The sequence below is a fragment of the Pungitius pungitius genome, chromosome 15, assembly GCF_949316345.1.
Source record: "Pungitius pungitius chromosome 15, fPunPun2.1, whole genome shotgun sequence".
In the NCBI taxonomy this organism is placed as follows: domain Eukaryota; kingdom Metazoa; phylum Chordata; class Actinopteri; order Perciformes; family Gasterosteidae; genus Pungitius; species Pungitius pungitius.
The window spans coordinates 14,164,682-14,180,788 of NC_084914.1; the positions used below are offsets into that span (position 1 = coordinate 14,164,682).

At 52.5% G+C, this 16,107-nt stretch overlaps 2 protein-coding genes and 1 long non-coding RNA gene across 4 annotated transcripts in view; 2 read left to right on the top strand and 1 right to left on the bottom strand.

Annotated features, from left to right (window-relative positions):
• Positions 1-16,107, bottom strand: part of LOC119208994 (uncharacterized) — a 28,426-nt gene that overhangs the window by 1,899 nt on the left and 10,420 nt on the right. For both annotated transcript variants that reach the window (XR_005119523.2, XR_005119522.2), the window contains one exon: positions 12-651. This is a non-coding gene — a long non-coding RNA (uncharacterized LOC119208994). The remainder of the gene's footprint in view (positions 1-11; positions 652-16,107) is intronic.
• Positions 12,223-13,557, top strand: LOC134105230 (uncharacterized). The gene is made up of 4 exons (XM_062557789.1): positions 12,223-12,564; positions 12,659-13,018; positions 13,176-13,294; positions 13,363-13,557. The coding sequence occupies exons 1-4, from the start codon at positions 12,492-12,494 to the stop codon at positions 13,480-13,482; spliced, it is 672 nt and encodes a 223-aa protein (XP_062413773.1). The 5' UTR covers positions 12,223-12,491; the 3' UTR covers positions 13,483-13,557.
• Positions 13,720-15,843, top strand: LOC119206986 (piggyBac transposable element-derived protein 4-like). The gene is made up of 2 exons (XM_037457647.2): positions 13,720-14,467; positions 14,628-15,843. The coding sequence occupies exons 1-2, from the start codon at positions 13,885-13,887 to the stop codon at positions 15,755-15,757; spliced, it is 1,713 nt and encodes a 570-aa protein (XP_037313544.2). The 5' UTR covers positions 13,720-13,884; the 3' UTR covers positions 15,758-15,843.

Below are 16,107 nucleotides of genomic sequence, written 5' to 3' on the forward strand. Positions count from 1 at the left end.
AAACCATTTACCTTTTTGCTCTTCATCACCCTCCTCAAACTCTTCATCACTGTTCTGGACTTCTTCATCCTCAGAGCTGTGCTCATCATCTTCGTTTTTGAATGCTGCAACCATGTTGCTCCCGTTATCTGTTATTACAGTCAGAATCTTTTCTTTTGAAATTCCCCAGTCCTCTGTGCATCGGTCAACACATGTTTTTATACACTCTGCAGTGTGTGGGTGGGAGATCTGCTCAAGCCTCAGCAGTATGTGTTTTGCTGAGTGCAATAGTAGCATGCACTAATGGCAAGGAATGCTGCTGTGAGGCCTTTTTTTGTCCATATGTAATTTTGCATGCTGTGGCGAGTCTGTCTTTAAATGTCTGCCTTTCGGCATTTTAAAGTTCATCAATTAAATTAGTTATTTTTGTTTCCTTGACAACCGTCAACCTCTTATCAATGGTCAGCATCATTTGAACAAAATCTTCGTCCTCAACTGAACGGGCAGGTAGGCCAGTGCGTCCAATCCACTGGGTAATAGCCTCTTCTTTGCTTTGTTGTTCGAGTCAGCATTATACTTCACTGGTGAGGAGAAGTTGGCTTGAACAGATGACGCCATCCTCTCTGGATCAGGCTGCTGTTTTTCTGGTCTTTCCGGTCTTGTGTCTGGGATCTAGGTGAAAAAACGGTGGATACAATTAGTCTTTATGATATATACAGATCTCCTAGTTGTAACAATGTAGTTGTGCCACTAGGTGGCACTCTAATGATTTGTTGTTTAGCCTAACGGTGCAAACCAACGACAACAGAATGACTGTTTTGATATAAAGACAAGTGACTAGATGGCCTGCTAACTAGCTCACTAGTCCAGTCTGTTATGCTATTTCTACACGCTACACCATGCCCACTCAAAGCGATGGAAGCACAACGCCGTCATGGGTTTGTACCGTAATGTATGCTGGGAAAGCTAGAGTAAGAGCGAGCACGAGGAGTTTGTATGTAAGCTGTGTAAAATATGTCTAAATGAGAAGCCTGCATTAAAGCTGCATCTGGATCACTCAAGCTAGACTTGTTGCATCTGATCATAAAACACTAGTACATGTCTACCGCTGAATTCAAATTGATTAGATGTAAATAATATATGTACGGCAATGCTTAATAAACAGTATTATCATTCAAATATAAGAGAATATACATGTCTAGATTTAAATGAGTTGATAGCACAACTTCGAAGCGTTCCCGGGCTATAGAGCTAACGAAATTAACACCGCGTGGCAGCCGGATTTATCGGCAAACAGCACTGAAATAGACTGGCTGCAGAATCTGGGCCCAATTCTGTCTCAGCCCTATTCAGGCTGAGACATGGCAGCTGGGTTTATTGGCGACCAGCCCTGAAACCGGTAACAGGCAGACCAGACAGGTTACTCTTATGTGTGTGACATATGTGGCAATAATTGGCATCTGATCCTCATAAGGTGGATTCAGGATGGTCTCTCTGCTTGTTGATTGTTGATGTGCTTGGTTCATGTCCGGCTCTCTGTGACCTTCATGGCCCGAGTAGGCAGCTTCTGCGGAGGAAAAACATTGAACAGCCAACGTAATTCTCTCTTTTTTATATTCTCTGCTGTGTTTTCTCCCATTTGTTCATTTTGTTTAACAAATGGTTTAAGATGAGTAAAATAAATTAATAACTTCCATCTAACCATCATCTAATAGTTCAAACCTTAGAGCCCTCTAATGCTACTTAGTTGCTACATTGAATTATTTTCCGACTTAGCCATTCTTTACTTCATTTTAATTTTCATTCTACCATTTCTTTGTTCCTTCAGTCCTGCTGACTGTGGGTAACAAGGGCAAATGATATTTCACATTGCTCCCAAAACTAGAAATCGTCTCTCGGTTACGTATGTAACCTTCGTTCCCTGAGGGGAACGAGACGCTGCGTAAAGACGCTATGGGAACGCCCCTGCGTGACCGCGTCATGAAGCACGTGTGAAATTCAACCAATTCCTTTAGCCGGACCAGGGCGCTACAAAGGGACCCAAAGGGCAGGACCATTCATCTCTGAAAGGCCGAATCGAGTGCCACGGGCAGGCCGGGAGTATGGCAGAACGCTTTACGCAGCGTCTCGTTCCCCTCAGGGAACGAAGGTTACATACGTAACCGAGAGACGTTCCCTATCAGGGAACTCAAGACGCTATGGGAACATTTATACCCACTCACCATACGAGCAGGTGACCGTGGTGTGAAGTTTTCAAAAACGCACACTCAACGAGAGCACCTGTGCTCGAGGCGAGGGTAAGGTCCCCGACAGGAGGGCTTCTGCAGCCGCCATACCCCAAGTAGAATGGGCCCGGACAGCCAAGATGCGGGCTGACCGTCCGATTCATAAGCAAGTGTCATGGCCTTAATAACCATTCACTTGCTGCGGCTCTGTTATACGCCTGGTCCGACGTCAGGAACGGAGGACCGGGTGCCACAAAGGAAGAGAGATGCCCCAAAGGCAGACGGGCCTCCTAGTGGCGGGGCTCTGGAGTAGGAGGTGGTCTCTACGACCTCAGTCGAGAAACCGGACCTCAGGGGCCACGCCCATAGCTTCCAAAGCTCCGGGCGGGGGTAAACTACGGACCCCGACGCCTGAGACAGCAGGTCCGACCCGATGGGGATCTCCACCGGGGGGCCTGCGAGAAGCGATATTAGGTCCGCAAACCATACTCGGGCCGGCCAGAATGGGGCTACTAACAGTAGGCTGACTCTGTCCTGACAGACCCTATCCAGAACCCCTGGGAGCAGAGCAACCGGGGGGAAGCGTACAAGCGCATACTTTTGGCCATGCCTGTCCCAAAGCATCCAAGCCGAGAGGGGCGGGGTGCGTGTGGGAGAACCACCGAGGACAATGAGTTGTCTCTGCGGAGGCAATTAGGTCCACATCCGCGCGGCCGAAGTGACCCCAAAGGAACTCCACCGCCTCTGGGTGGAGTCTCCAGTCCACGGCCTCGGCCCCTGCCTCGACAGGGTGTCTGCATGATCGCACCCCAGCCCGTGAGGGAAGCGTCTGCCGTGAGGATGAGCCGGCGACAGATCGCCCCTAAAACGGGCCCTTGGGCTAGAAGCCCAGGGTGCCTCCATATGACCAAGGCCCTCAGGCAGTGCCGAGTGACTTTGATCAGGCGGTGCTGGTTCCCCCTTGGGGAGAATCCCTTGGTCTTGCGCCACCACTGCAACGGTCTCAAGTGTAACAGGCCGCGGGGGATCACATTGGATGCCGCTGCCAGGAGACCTAACAGTCTCTGAAACTGTTTCACAGTGAGTGGCTGGCCTAGCTTAGCCTGCTGAACAGCATAGAGGATCGAAACTACCCGAGCGGGAGACAGGTGTGCCCGCATCGTGGTCGAATCCCAAATTACACCCAGGAAGGTGGTCCTACGTGCTGGGGACAGCACGCTTTTCCTAGTATTGAGTCTCACCCCCAGACGGTTGATTTGGGCGAGCACAACATCACGGTGTTGGGCCGCCAGGCGCTCGGAGGGCGCTAAATCAACCAGTCGTCCAAGTAGTTCAAATACGGATGCCCTGGAGACGCAACGGCGCCAGAGCTGCATCCACGCATTTAGTGAACGTACAGGGCGAGAGGGCTAGCCCAAACGGAAGGACCTTATATTGGTAAGCTTTATCCCCAAAGCGAACCTCAGGAACTTCCTGTGTCGAGGGAGGATGGGAATATGAAAGTAAGCGTCCTGGAGATCCACCGTGACAAACCAGTCCTCGGACCTGATTTGTGCCGCAATCTGTTTGAGAGTGAGCATCTTGAAGCTCAACTTCGCAACAGCGCGGTTCAAATGGCGGAGATCCAAAATCGGACGCAAACCCCCATCCTTCTTTGGAACAATGAAGTACCGGCCTGACTCTCTGTCTGGGGGGAGAACTCGTTCTACGGCTCCCTTCCTTCTTTTCCTGCACAGATGGCTGCTGCTCACACGCCGGCCAGCTGATATGTAATCTGTCAGCGGCTCGGGTGAGGACCTCCAGCAATTTCCTTTTGCGGCAGCGGAGGAATGAGTCGCCTCGGCGTCAGCCTCCGCTGCCTCTACGCTCACCACGTCCAGCTCCTCGGAGCCGGAAAAACGTGAGAGCGGCGTCTCGTCCGGGGTGGAGGAAGCCGCGGAGCGTGCCTCCGCCTCCGGAAAGGAGCGCCTGGATCCCATGGTGAAGGGCCGGGAAAAGGCGTCAGCCGTCCCGGAATCCTCCGTGAGATCCATTTGCCATTTGCAACCGGGGCTCTGCCTCGGCATGAGCCGAAGCGGAGCCGCGGGGAGCACGCCTCGTCGAGCCGTCCTCAGTGAAGAGAGCTTGACGGGAGACGCAAGATTGCCACAGCAAATGCTCACAGTCTGCACAGCCAGCCCCCTCAAGGGCTAGTTAGGCGTGCTCCATGCCTAAGCCCCGTAACACTTACCTTATCGGGTGCAAGGGGGAACACATTGGACAAACCGCTCAGCCCTTTTTAGCGCCCTGGCGTCCCCGCTATGACGTACCAGCTCGCCATTGGTTGAATTTTACACGTGCTTCGTGACGCGGCCACGCAGGGGCGTTCCCATAGCGTCTTTACGCAGCTCGAGTTCCCTGATAGGGAACAGATGTGTTGTCACTTTGTTGACACAGTGTGTACTGTTAAAAACAAAACATTCTCTACTTTCTTCTGTTGCGGCTTTTTGCCTTTGTTAAACACCCTGTGCTTTTGTCAAACTATAATCCTTTTCTTTACATTAATCCAGTTCAATAAGGTCCATACCTATGCTTTCTAGTAATTTAAACCTTGGGATTGTGTTATGAATGAATGAATTTATTTTTTTCGAACATCTACATAAAAACAAATGTATAACTATTTATACATACTCTTCTCCTATTCTTTTTTTTTTAAAGAGCAGAATTACAAAGCCAAGACATAACAACACACCATACAAAAAAGGAGTGGGAAGAAGTGCAATACTTTTTTGATTTCCCAACCCTTTATAACAGCTCTTCAGTTGCACCGATAATCTCTCTACATAACATACCTATATACATATTTACCACATATACACTTCATAAATATCCACATAAATATATAATCACCAATAAGTTTATACAAATATCCCTGTAAATATATACATATAAATATATACATAAACTATCCCCATATAGTAGTATATATATATATATATAAATTGGGTACAAGGTTACATAGGACAAAGAAAACAGTTTGTACAGATAGGGGATAAGAAGTCCACCTTAAGAAATATTACCTGTGGTGTGCCGCAAGGATCAATACTGGGTTCAAAACTATTTATTATTTATATAAATGACATAAGTAATGCTTCCAGGATCCAGAAAAATGTTATTTTTGCAGATGACACAAATGTATTCTGTGAGGGAGGGAACCTCGAACAGTTGTTGGAGGCGGTCTCGACTGAGTTAACCAAGTTGAAATTGTGGTTTGATATAAATAGATTATCACTTAATGTAAAGAAAACCAAATTTATGGTCTTTGGTAAAAGTAACACACGAGCAAACACACACATTGAACTAAAGATCGATAATATAAAAATCAAAAGGGTGTTTGAATACTCCTTTCTAGGTGTAATGATAGACCACAAGCTCAGCTGGAGGTCACAGGTCACTCATGTACACTCAAAATTGGCACGATGTGTAGGGATACTAGTCACAGTCAGACATATATTGAATATACAATCACTGCATACACTGTACTGTACACTGTTTGCCCCCTATTTGAGTTACTGTGTGGAAGTGTGGGGTAATACCTACAAAAGCACCCTACAGGCAATATGCACAATTAAAAAAAAAGCAATACGGATAGTTAATAAGGTGGGGTACTATGAACACACAAACACATTATTTCTGAAATTAAATATATTAAAATTTATCGACTTAAAAGATTTTAAAACGTTACAGATTGTATTTAAAGCAAGAAACAGCCTACTCTCAGGAAACCTTCAAAGTTTGTTTAGCGACAGACTAGGAGACTATAATTTAAGAGGGAGACTGAAACTGAGGCAACCAAAGGTGCACTCTACACTCAAAAGCAGGTGCATATCGGTCTGTGGGGTGAAGTTGTGGAACAACTTACCAGATAAGATCAAAGATTATAAATATATTGCACAGTTCAAAAACATCTTAAATTATACACATTAGCCAAATATGAGATCTGTGAAAATATTCAGTGACGGAAATTTAAATTGTATTTATTTGTGAGTGTGATTATGCGTGCGTGAGGGTGAGAGAGTGTGTGTGAGAGAGTGTGTGTATGTATGTATGTATGATATTAATCTTCAAAGTAATATATACTAATTGAGAATATGGATAAGATAGGGGTGGGTATCTATATGCTTTTGCTTCCCTCTACTCCTTTTCTTGAACAAAAGGTGACTTTTCTAATTTTGTGGTCTATGTCTATGTTGATTTTTAAATTTTTTATTTTTTAAATGTCTACATGTTCAAGAAATAAAATGCTTCAAATCAAATCAAATGTACTAAGTTAAATACAATATAACAATCAACCCAATTTCATTTAAAGATTAATCCCTCATCATCTTCCATTAACATCCTTCCTCTTTCATATAGTTGTTTAAACAAAACATGTTACTTTTATATCTTTTTTTAAACAACTATATATTTTCACTTTGTTTTATGTCAGTCCCCAGACTATTCCACAAAGTCACCCCATACGTACATGCTTTTCATATTTGTTCGCACCTTTGGTTTTTTAAAAGTTAGGTCTCCCCTTAGATTAAATCCCCCCTCCCTTTCGCTAAACAATCCTTGTATATTTATTGGAAATAGATTATTTCTCGCTTTATACATTATAAGTGCCCTCCTGAATTTGCCCAGATCCATAAATTTCAACATGTGTGATTTTATGAAGAGTGGGTTTGTGTGATCTCTGTATCCTGTTTTATTTATTGTCCTTATTGCTCTTTTCTGTATTGTGCATATCGGCTGCAGAGTTCTTTTGTAGGTGTTTCCTCAGACTTTGAAACAATATGTCAGAGATGGCAAAAATAATGAGTGATATAGGGTGTTCAACGATTTATTATCCAGGATATGTTTTGTTTTCCGCGGAATTGCCGAGTACTTCGCCAGTTTTGCTCGTGTGTGTGGGGGGGGGGGGATTCACTGTTAAATACGCTAATGTAATTAGTGGGCTAAAGTCAGTCACACCCCGACTTTCTTCCAAATAACGCACATTTCAATAGTGATAAATGCAGGCCTATAGTTCCTGCACATTTTTGTTTTTTATGAATTGTGTGAAATGGCCAATACAAATTGGTAATACAAAACGATTATGTGTCACCTGTCACCAAGATTAATTTATGAGGGGCCGTTCAAGACATTATTAATTATGGTACTCTCACATACCTACATTCTCCTTCTACATACATATATTCTCACTCTTATATACACACATTCTCCTTTTATATACATATATATTCTCACTCTTATATACATACATTCTCCTTTTACATACATATATTCTCACTCTCACAAACAAATGTATGTATGTGTAAAGAAAATATATGTCTGTAAGAGAAGAATGTATGTGTGTATAAGGAGAATGTACTGTATGTGTGTATGAGCGAAAGTATAGTGGAAACGGAAGGCGTATAGTGGAAACGGAAGGCAGAACATTTCTCGCGCTGTGATTGGCTGTCAACCTACCCTGTGATTGGCTGAGACTCGAGGCGGGTCATGTTCAGGTCGCGATCAGCATGGACGGCGATGAGACCGCTTTGCAGCAAGCCATTTGAGTTTTGAGAACTATTTTAACATCCTCTGACACAATTTCTTCTATTGAGCAACAAAGGGCATGCTCATCCTCGCCTGACGTTGTTCACAGCACGGCAGAATGTATGTTTATAAGAGTGAGAATATATGTATGTGAAAGGAGAATGTATGTATATAAGAGTGAGAATATATGTGTGGTGGCGGGCGTGGTTTCAGCCCGGCTGCAAGTGGGAGAGAGGGGGAGCGGCTCGGGGAACGGTGCCAGGTGAAAACAATGATAATCATGTGTGTGTGTGTGCTCTCCCCCGATATATAACAGTGAGGCGGGAGCGAGGAAGGGGAGAGACCGACCAAGCGAGCGGCGTGTCATTGCGAGCGGGAGCAAAATAATTAAAATAATAAAACCATTGAAACCCACCACCCTGGTGTCAGTGCCTGTGTCCGGAGCCGTACTAACCCACACCGTACAGTGGCGCCCAACCCGGCAGAATGGCGGACGAGGCACAGCAGGCGATGCCGGCCCAACCACCGCTGGCACTGGGCCAGATGATCGGGGAGCTGGCGGCGATCCAGAGGGATCAGGCCGAGGCTAACCGGCAGTTCCTGGGGGCGCTCCAGGCCCAGGTGGGGAGGCAGGCCCAGGCGCTGGAGCTATTGGTGGCGCGGTCGGGACCCACGCAACCACCACCGGGCCCGACAGCACTGGCGAGCCTGACCCTCCACCGCATGACGGCGGAGGACAAGGCCCAGGCCTTCCTGGAGGCCTTCGAGGCGATGGCGGAGGCATGCGGCTGGCCGGAGGAAGAGTGGCCGGTCAGGCCGGTGCCCCTCCTGACCGGGGAGGCGCAGACGGCGGCCATGGGGCTCCCCCCGGTGGCCCGGAGAGACTATGCGGCCGGATTACGCAACCCGGTATCCGGAGGCAGTGCCATTGCGCAATATCTCTGCAAAGAGCGTCGCGCAAGCACTGTTTCAGGTCATCTCCCGGGTTGGAATCCCGAAAGAGATTCTAACAGACCAGGGCACCTCGTTCATGTCGCGCACACTGGGAGAACTTTACGGGTTACTGGGCATTAAGTCCGTCCGCACCAGCGTTTACCATCCCCAGACGGACGGGTTGGTGGAGCGGATGAATAGAACGCTGAAGTCCATGATTCGTAAATTTATTAGCGACGATGAACGTAATTGGGATAAATGGCTTGACCCTCTGTTGTTTGCAGTTCGGGAGGTTCCCCAGGCCTCCACCGGGTTTTCCCCCTTTGAGCTTCTGTTTGGCAGATCACCAAGAGGGGTGCTGGACCTTATTAACCCTCACGTTGTCCTTGGGTCTCTCTGACCCTCGGCAACATTCACACAAGAGAGGCCTGCGCTGTTCGGGTCAAAACGACCCGACGAGGTCTCGCGAGATGACGGCTAGCTACGCGTCACCATCAGAAGGGCCGGGACCGTCGTCTCGTCTCCGTCATTCGGGTCAGAACGACCCGGCGAGATGTCGCGAGATGACGGCTCGCTACGAGTCGGCATCGCTCGGGTCTAATCGGCTCGCTCCGGCGAGCGCCTCAGCCCAGACGACGGCGTCGGGTCACACTGACCCTCGAATCGTGTCCGTCGTTCGGGTCAGAACGACCCTGCTCGTAGCGAGCCGTCATCTCGCGAGAACTCGCGAGGCTTCGGCGAGAGATGACGTTTTCCTACATGTCACGATTGCAATGGGTGAATGTGTTCCGAACCTCACACGCACACACACACAGAGAGAGAGAGAGAGAGAGAGAGAGAGAGAGAGAGAGAGAGAGAGAGAGAGAGACGATAACATGCATCGCCGCCGAGTGCGAGAGAGGCTTCAGGTACGCGATCAACGTCCGCAAAAGATCCACACAAAGTATAATATCCAACCGCGGCAAGGCCTCTCGAGTTGACCTTTCGCTGTATGTCGCAATCAAAAGGGCCGAAGGGGTGCCGAACCACACACACACACACACACACACACAGACAGAGCGAGAGAGAGGGATTCTTTTGGTTTTTCAAAAACACTTTATTTTTCAACATCCCAAGAAAACAATTCACAACATCAAATCAGCTCAACACAAAGCACATAATAAACACAACCCCAAATAAACAAAAGTACTAGTAGAGAGAGAGAGAGAGAGAGAGAGAGAGAGACAGACGATAACATGCATCGCCGCCGAGTGCGAGAGAGGCTTCAGGTACGCGATCAACGTCCGCAAAAGATCCACACAAAGTATAATATCCAACCGCGGCAAGGCCTCTCGAGTTGACCTTTCGCTGTATGTCGCAATCAAAAGGGCCGAAGGGGTGCCGAACCACACACACACACACACACACACACAGACAGAGCGAGAGAGAGGGATTCTTTTGGTTTTTCAAAAACACTTTATTTTTCAACATCCCAAGAAAACAATTCACAACATCAAATCAGCTCAACACAAAGCACATAATAAACACAACCCCAAATAAACAAAAGTACTAGTAGAGAGAGAGAGCGAGAGAGAGAGAGAGACCTCTGCGCTCCTTTGGCTCCTTTAGTGATGCGGTGCAGAAATCCCTCTACGTAGTCCACGGCGTGAAGGCCTCCGGGAGCCGCAGCTGCAGTCGGAGGACTCAGCGGAGGCCTCCTCCTCCTCCTCCGTGCGTGCATGCGTGCCTGCCTGCCTGCCTGCCGGAATCGCGATCCGCCGCTCCACTTGTCACTTTTTATTTTTGTGAGAGCCATTTATTTAGCCTGTGAGCTTTCTCCTCTCCCTTCTCTTCGTTCGCGAGGAGGGGCCTCGAGGAGCTGTTTTTCTTCCACCCCGATCCTCCCCTTTCTACATTACATTACATGTCATTTAGCTGAGGCTTTTGTCCAAAGCGCCGACGTACGACGTAAGTGCATTTCCACATAGAGTGAGCGTACATTTTTCATCAAATAAGCAGTTTGAAAACACGTTACAGAAAAGTGCCATTACGAGTCCAATTCAAGTGCTACCATTTGTCAGTGCTACGGTCCGCTAGTGTTTTAGTCGAGGTCTAAAAAAGGTGCGTCTCGACTTTTCCCGCGGAAGACGTAGAGGCCCTCCGCAGTCCCGACGCCTCATGTCGCAGAGCTCGTTCCGCCATCTGGGAGCCAGGACGACTGCAAAGAGTCGCGATCTCGCCGAGTGCTTTTCTCTCAGAGCGAGGGAGGAACAAGCGGCTTGGCAGATGCAGATCGGAGTGTCGAACCCCGACGCCGCCTACCTGTCCACCGAGGTCCCTCGCCTCCTGTACAGCACCACCCCCCCCCCCCACACACACACACACACACCCTCTGCAGAGCTTGGTCGGAGGAAAAAGGGGGGGGGGGGAAAGGCCGCCGCGGGAATATAAGTAGCGGCTCCGACCCACAGACGCCAGCCGGTGACGATGGCTTTCTATCTGAAGCTAGCGACCGCCTTGTGTCTCGCCGTCGCAGTCCCGCAGAGTGACCCGCGCGTGCCCTTTTCGGCGGTTTCCTACGCGGGGCGCGGCAGAGCGGTGCGCAGAGACCTCGGAGGAACTGTGTCCATCCGGTGCCGAGCTGTCGGAGCGAGCCCGAGGTCCCTGAGGCTGGTCAAGAGCGTCGGCGACGAGACCTTCACGCTCGCGGCCCGGGGCGCCTCGCCGAGAAAGGTCATGGTCGACGCCGTCGTCGGCGGAAGACTTCGGTTCAGCGGGACGTTCCCGGACTCGGAGGCCGTCATCGAGAACCTGATCGCCGAAGACACGGGCCAGTACTGGTGCTTTTACTCGGGGCGCGAGCCTGGGTTCGACCTGTCCTTGGACCAGCGGGGAACCGGGTCGGTGCTCCTGGTGGTGGCGGCTGGCCCTCCTCCTTCTCAACATTCACGCAAGTTTCCCAAAAGGGCTGCGGGGGGTGTAACGCAGGCTAGCTAAACGCGCCGCGGGCTAAACACATTTTATTTGTATTTCATTTGCTGTTCCCGACGACGACGACGACGACAGGTACGGCGAGCTGGGGCGACTACTTGGCGGCCCTGGTGGCGAACGTGACCTGCGTCGGCGCGCTGCTTCTGGGAACCGCCGTCGTCATAGGGCTCCTCGCGTGGATCATCCACGAGGTAGCCGCGTAGTCCGAGTGGTGTGTGTGTGTGTGCGCGTGCAAGCTTTTCTCAATCCCTCACAACAACAACCGTTCCTGTGTGTGTGTGTGTGTGTGTGTGTGTGTGTGTGCGCGTGCGTGCGTGCGTCCGCAGACCCGGATGTGCCGAACGGCCGAGGGCGCCCGGCGGCCCGACGACGCCGTTTACGAGGACATGCGGCCGACCGTCGTGCCCTGAAGACGAAGCGAGGGAGCGAGCGGGCGGCCACTTCTCACCGTCGCTTTCGCGTGACGCGAAGGAGCACCCGGACCCTCGTGCGACACGTGTTTTCCACGTAAACGAGCACCCGTCCCCGTCGCTGCGACTTTGGAGTCCGTGTGCGTGCGTGCGTGCGTGCGTATGTGTGTGAAATAAAATAAAAGGTTAAAACCAATCTCCACGTGTCGTTGCCTTGTCGTGTAGCGTATGGCACAAGATTTGAGGGGCCGCTTGTGACAATTTAATTCGCGGTGGCCACCTCGGTTCGCGTACCCTCGGTCGGGGTTCGTGTGGCCGATGACATCGATGTCGGTGACATACTAACGAATGCGCACGCGGAAACGGTCGCGTGCTACTCACGGATCGCCTCGACGCCGGGAAGCGCTCTGCCGACATGTCGACTTTCTACCTGAGCCTCGCGGCGGCGACCCTGTGCCTCTCCTGCGCGGCGGCCCCGCGCGGTCCCGGTGAGCGTCGCGTGCTTGTTTCTGTGTGTGTGTGTGTGTGTGCGGGCGAGGCGAAATGATTTGGGGCGTGGTTTTTTTTTTTAAATCGTCGCAGGGCCCGACGAAGCGGTGTGGAGGGAGCCCGGAGAAGCCGTGACCGTCCGGTGCCGATCTTCCCATCCGAAGCCCGAGTACCTGAGTCTGATGACGGGTCGCGGCGCCGGCGGCCGCGGCGACGTAAGGGTCCTGTTCAAAGACGACCAGCCGGGCGGCGGCACCGTCGCCCCCGAATACCGAGGCAGACTTCGGTGCAGCGAAACGTTTCCGGACGTGGACGTCGTCATCGACCCCGTGACTCCCGCCGACGCGGGGCGGTACGAGTGTGTGTATTTGAAATACGATCGCCAACGGCGACCCGTGGAGTTGCCGGGCACGGGGTCGGTGTTCCTGGTCGTGCCGCAGCCGTCGTCGCCGGGTGAGCAAAAATATTGCACGCGCGCGAAACAGGACATCGCGTCGAGGCCGAGCGAATGACCCGCTCTCGCTCTCTCTCTCTCTCTCTCTCTCTCTCTCTCTCTCTCTCTCTCTCTCTCTCTCTCTCTCTCTCTCTCTCTCTCTCGTGTCCGCGACAGGCGAGAGGTGTCGAGACGAGCTATGGGATGACACCCCCCCTACGACACTGGCGACCTGCGCCTTTGTTGTCCTGGTCGTCGTCGTCATCGCGTGGTGCTTCGCGTGGACGCTCCTGAAGGTAGGCGCCCGACCAAAAAAAAAAGCCTCGCGACGCCGCAATGACTAACGCGTTCGTTTCCGACACAGGCGTGCAGGATGTCGAAGGAAGCGCTGCGGCGGTGGCGGCAGCGGCAGGAGAGGAAGAAGCTGCAGCGGTTCCCCCTCGACGACGTGTACGAGGACATGAACGCGACGGTGGCGCGCTAGAGACATCGGCCGACCGGGGCAGAGAGAGAGAGAGAGCGAGAGAGAGAGCGAGAGAGAAATTCCAGCACCTCGGACAGACGCCAGATAGAGCTTCAGGGGGTGGGGGACTTGGGGGCCTCTGTCCGAGGTGCTGGAATTTCTCTCTCTCTCTCCTCGCGCGCTCGCAGATCTGTCCGAGGTGCTGGATTTGACAACAAAGAACGAGAGCTACGAGGGGAAGAAGAAGACGACGACGACGACGACGACGACGACGACGACGGCGACGACGACGACGGCGGCGAAGAATACAACCCGGAGAACGAAGCTTTGTCTTTGGAGGAGGAGGAGGAGGAGGAGGAAGGAGAAGAAGAAGAAGAAGGAGAAGAAGAAGGAGGAGAAGAAGAAGAAGAAGAAGACCGCGCCATGGGCGAAAGACCCGAGACCTGCACCTTTCCGTCCAAAAACGGCGAACTGACGTGGTCCTCGACGGCGCACGGCAGACGGGGCGCGACCGACGAGCAGAGTCGGCCGGGTCCGCCGACCCCCGGGCCCACGGAGGAAGCGGCGTCCCGCGCCACCGACATCGCCTCGACGTTCCGGCTGTTTGTGACGCCCGCGATAGAAGACATTGTCCTGGAGATGACCAACCTCGAAGGTCGCAGAAGATACGGGGACGACTGGAAAGGCATGGACCGGGTCGACCTGCGCGCCTACGTGGGCCTCCTGATCCTGGCGGGCGTGTACAGGTCCAGAGGGGAGGCCGCCGCCAGTCTGTGGGACGCGGAGAGCGGAAGGGCCATTTTCCGCGCCACGATGCCGCTGAAGGACTTTCACGCGTACTCGACACTGTTGCGATTCGACGACCGCGAGACGAGGCGCGAGCGACGAGCGAGCGACAAACTGGCGGCCGTGCGAGACGTGTGGGACGCGTGGGTGCTCCGACTGCCGCTCCTCTACAACCCGGGGCCCGAGGTGACCGTGGACGAGCAGCTGGTTCCGTTCAGAGGTAAGCGGCGGCGGCGGCGGCGGAGGGGCTTTTTTTTATTTTCTTGTAAAGATTCGCGAAAAGACAATGCCGATGATGATGATGATGACGACGACGCTCTCTGTCTTGTCTCTCTCTCTCTCTCTCTCTCTCTCTCTCCTCGTAACCCCCCGCCGCCAAGGGCGGTGTCCCTTCAGGCAGTACATGCCCAGCAAGCCGGCGAAATACGGAATCAAGACGTGGGTGGCGTGCGACGCCAGATCCAGCTACGCGTGGAAGATGCAAGTGTACACCGGCAAGCCGACGACGGGCGGCGGCGGCCCCGAGAGGAACCTGGGGATGAGGGTCGTGCTCGACGTCACGGAGGGCCTGGCGGGTCGCAACGTGACGTGCGACAATTACTTCACGTCCTACGAGCTGGCGCGCCGGCTCCTGGCCAGGGGGATCACCGTGGTCGGCACGGTTCGAAAGAACAAGCCCGAGCTTCCGCCCGCTCTGCTGGCGACGAGGGACAGGGCGGTGTTCTCTTCGATGTTTGCGTTCACGCCCACCACGGCCCTGGTGTCCTACGTGCCCAAGAAAAACCGCAACGTGGTGCTCATGAGCACGCGGCACGCCGAGGCCGAGGTCGGCGACCGCCCGGACGGGAAGCCCGCGATCATCCTGGACTACAACCGCAACAAGGGAGGCGTGGACAACCTGGACAAGGTGATCGGCACGTACAGCTGCAGGAGGATGACGGCCCGCTGGCCCCTGGTCGTGTTCCACAACGTCGTCGACGTGTCCGCCTACAACGCCTTCGTGATATGGCGAGAGGTCCGTCCCGACTGGATGTCCGGCAAGCGGAGCAAGCGCAGGTTCTTCCTCGAGCGGCTCGGAAAAGAGCTCGTGACGCCGCTCGTCGAGAGGAGGGCGTGTCTCCCCCGCACGGAAGCGTCCGCGGCGTTCGTGCGGGCCGCCCGGAGGGCGCGCGGTCGAGCCGAGGCGGCGCCGGAGGCGGAACGGGAGCCGGAAACGCGGGCGGCGGCCGTCGCCTCGGCTCTGTCCAGGGTGGCGAGCAAGAGGAAGAGGTGTCAGATTTGCCCGTCGAAGAAGGACAGCAAGACGCACACCGTCTGCTGCGCGTGCAGGAGGTACATCTGCCGGGGCTGCTCGCGCGCGTTCTGCCCCGCCTGCGCCGACCGGCGTGTCTCGAGCGACGGAGGCGGGGGGCGCGGAGACGACGACGGCGGCGACGACGGAGGCGCGGCGCGCACCTGCGACTATTGGAGGACGCGAGGACGACAAGGCGTGGAGGGGGGTGACGGCTGAACGCGCGCGTGCGTGCGTGCTACTACTAACGGAGGGCGGGGGTGAAGGCTGAATGCTTGACGTAATAAAAACACAATGGATGTACACACCAATCTGCATTGTCTTTATTCACATTTACACAAATACTTGACGGATACATATATATATATATATATATAGTTTGCTTACTATAGTAAAAGTTGCACCGTTTAACGTGAAATTCTAAAAAAAACGCGGTCATAATACGCGGATGCGACTCGCGCCGCCCATTGTACCCACAATGCATCGGAGCAGGCTCGCCTGTTGTTGCGAGAGCCAAATATCCCAGAATGCATTTCAACCTAAGAGGCAGGCAACAGCGACCGACGGAG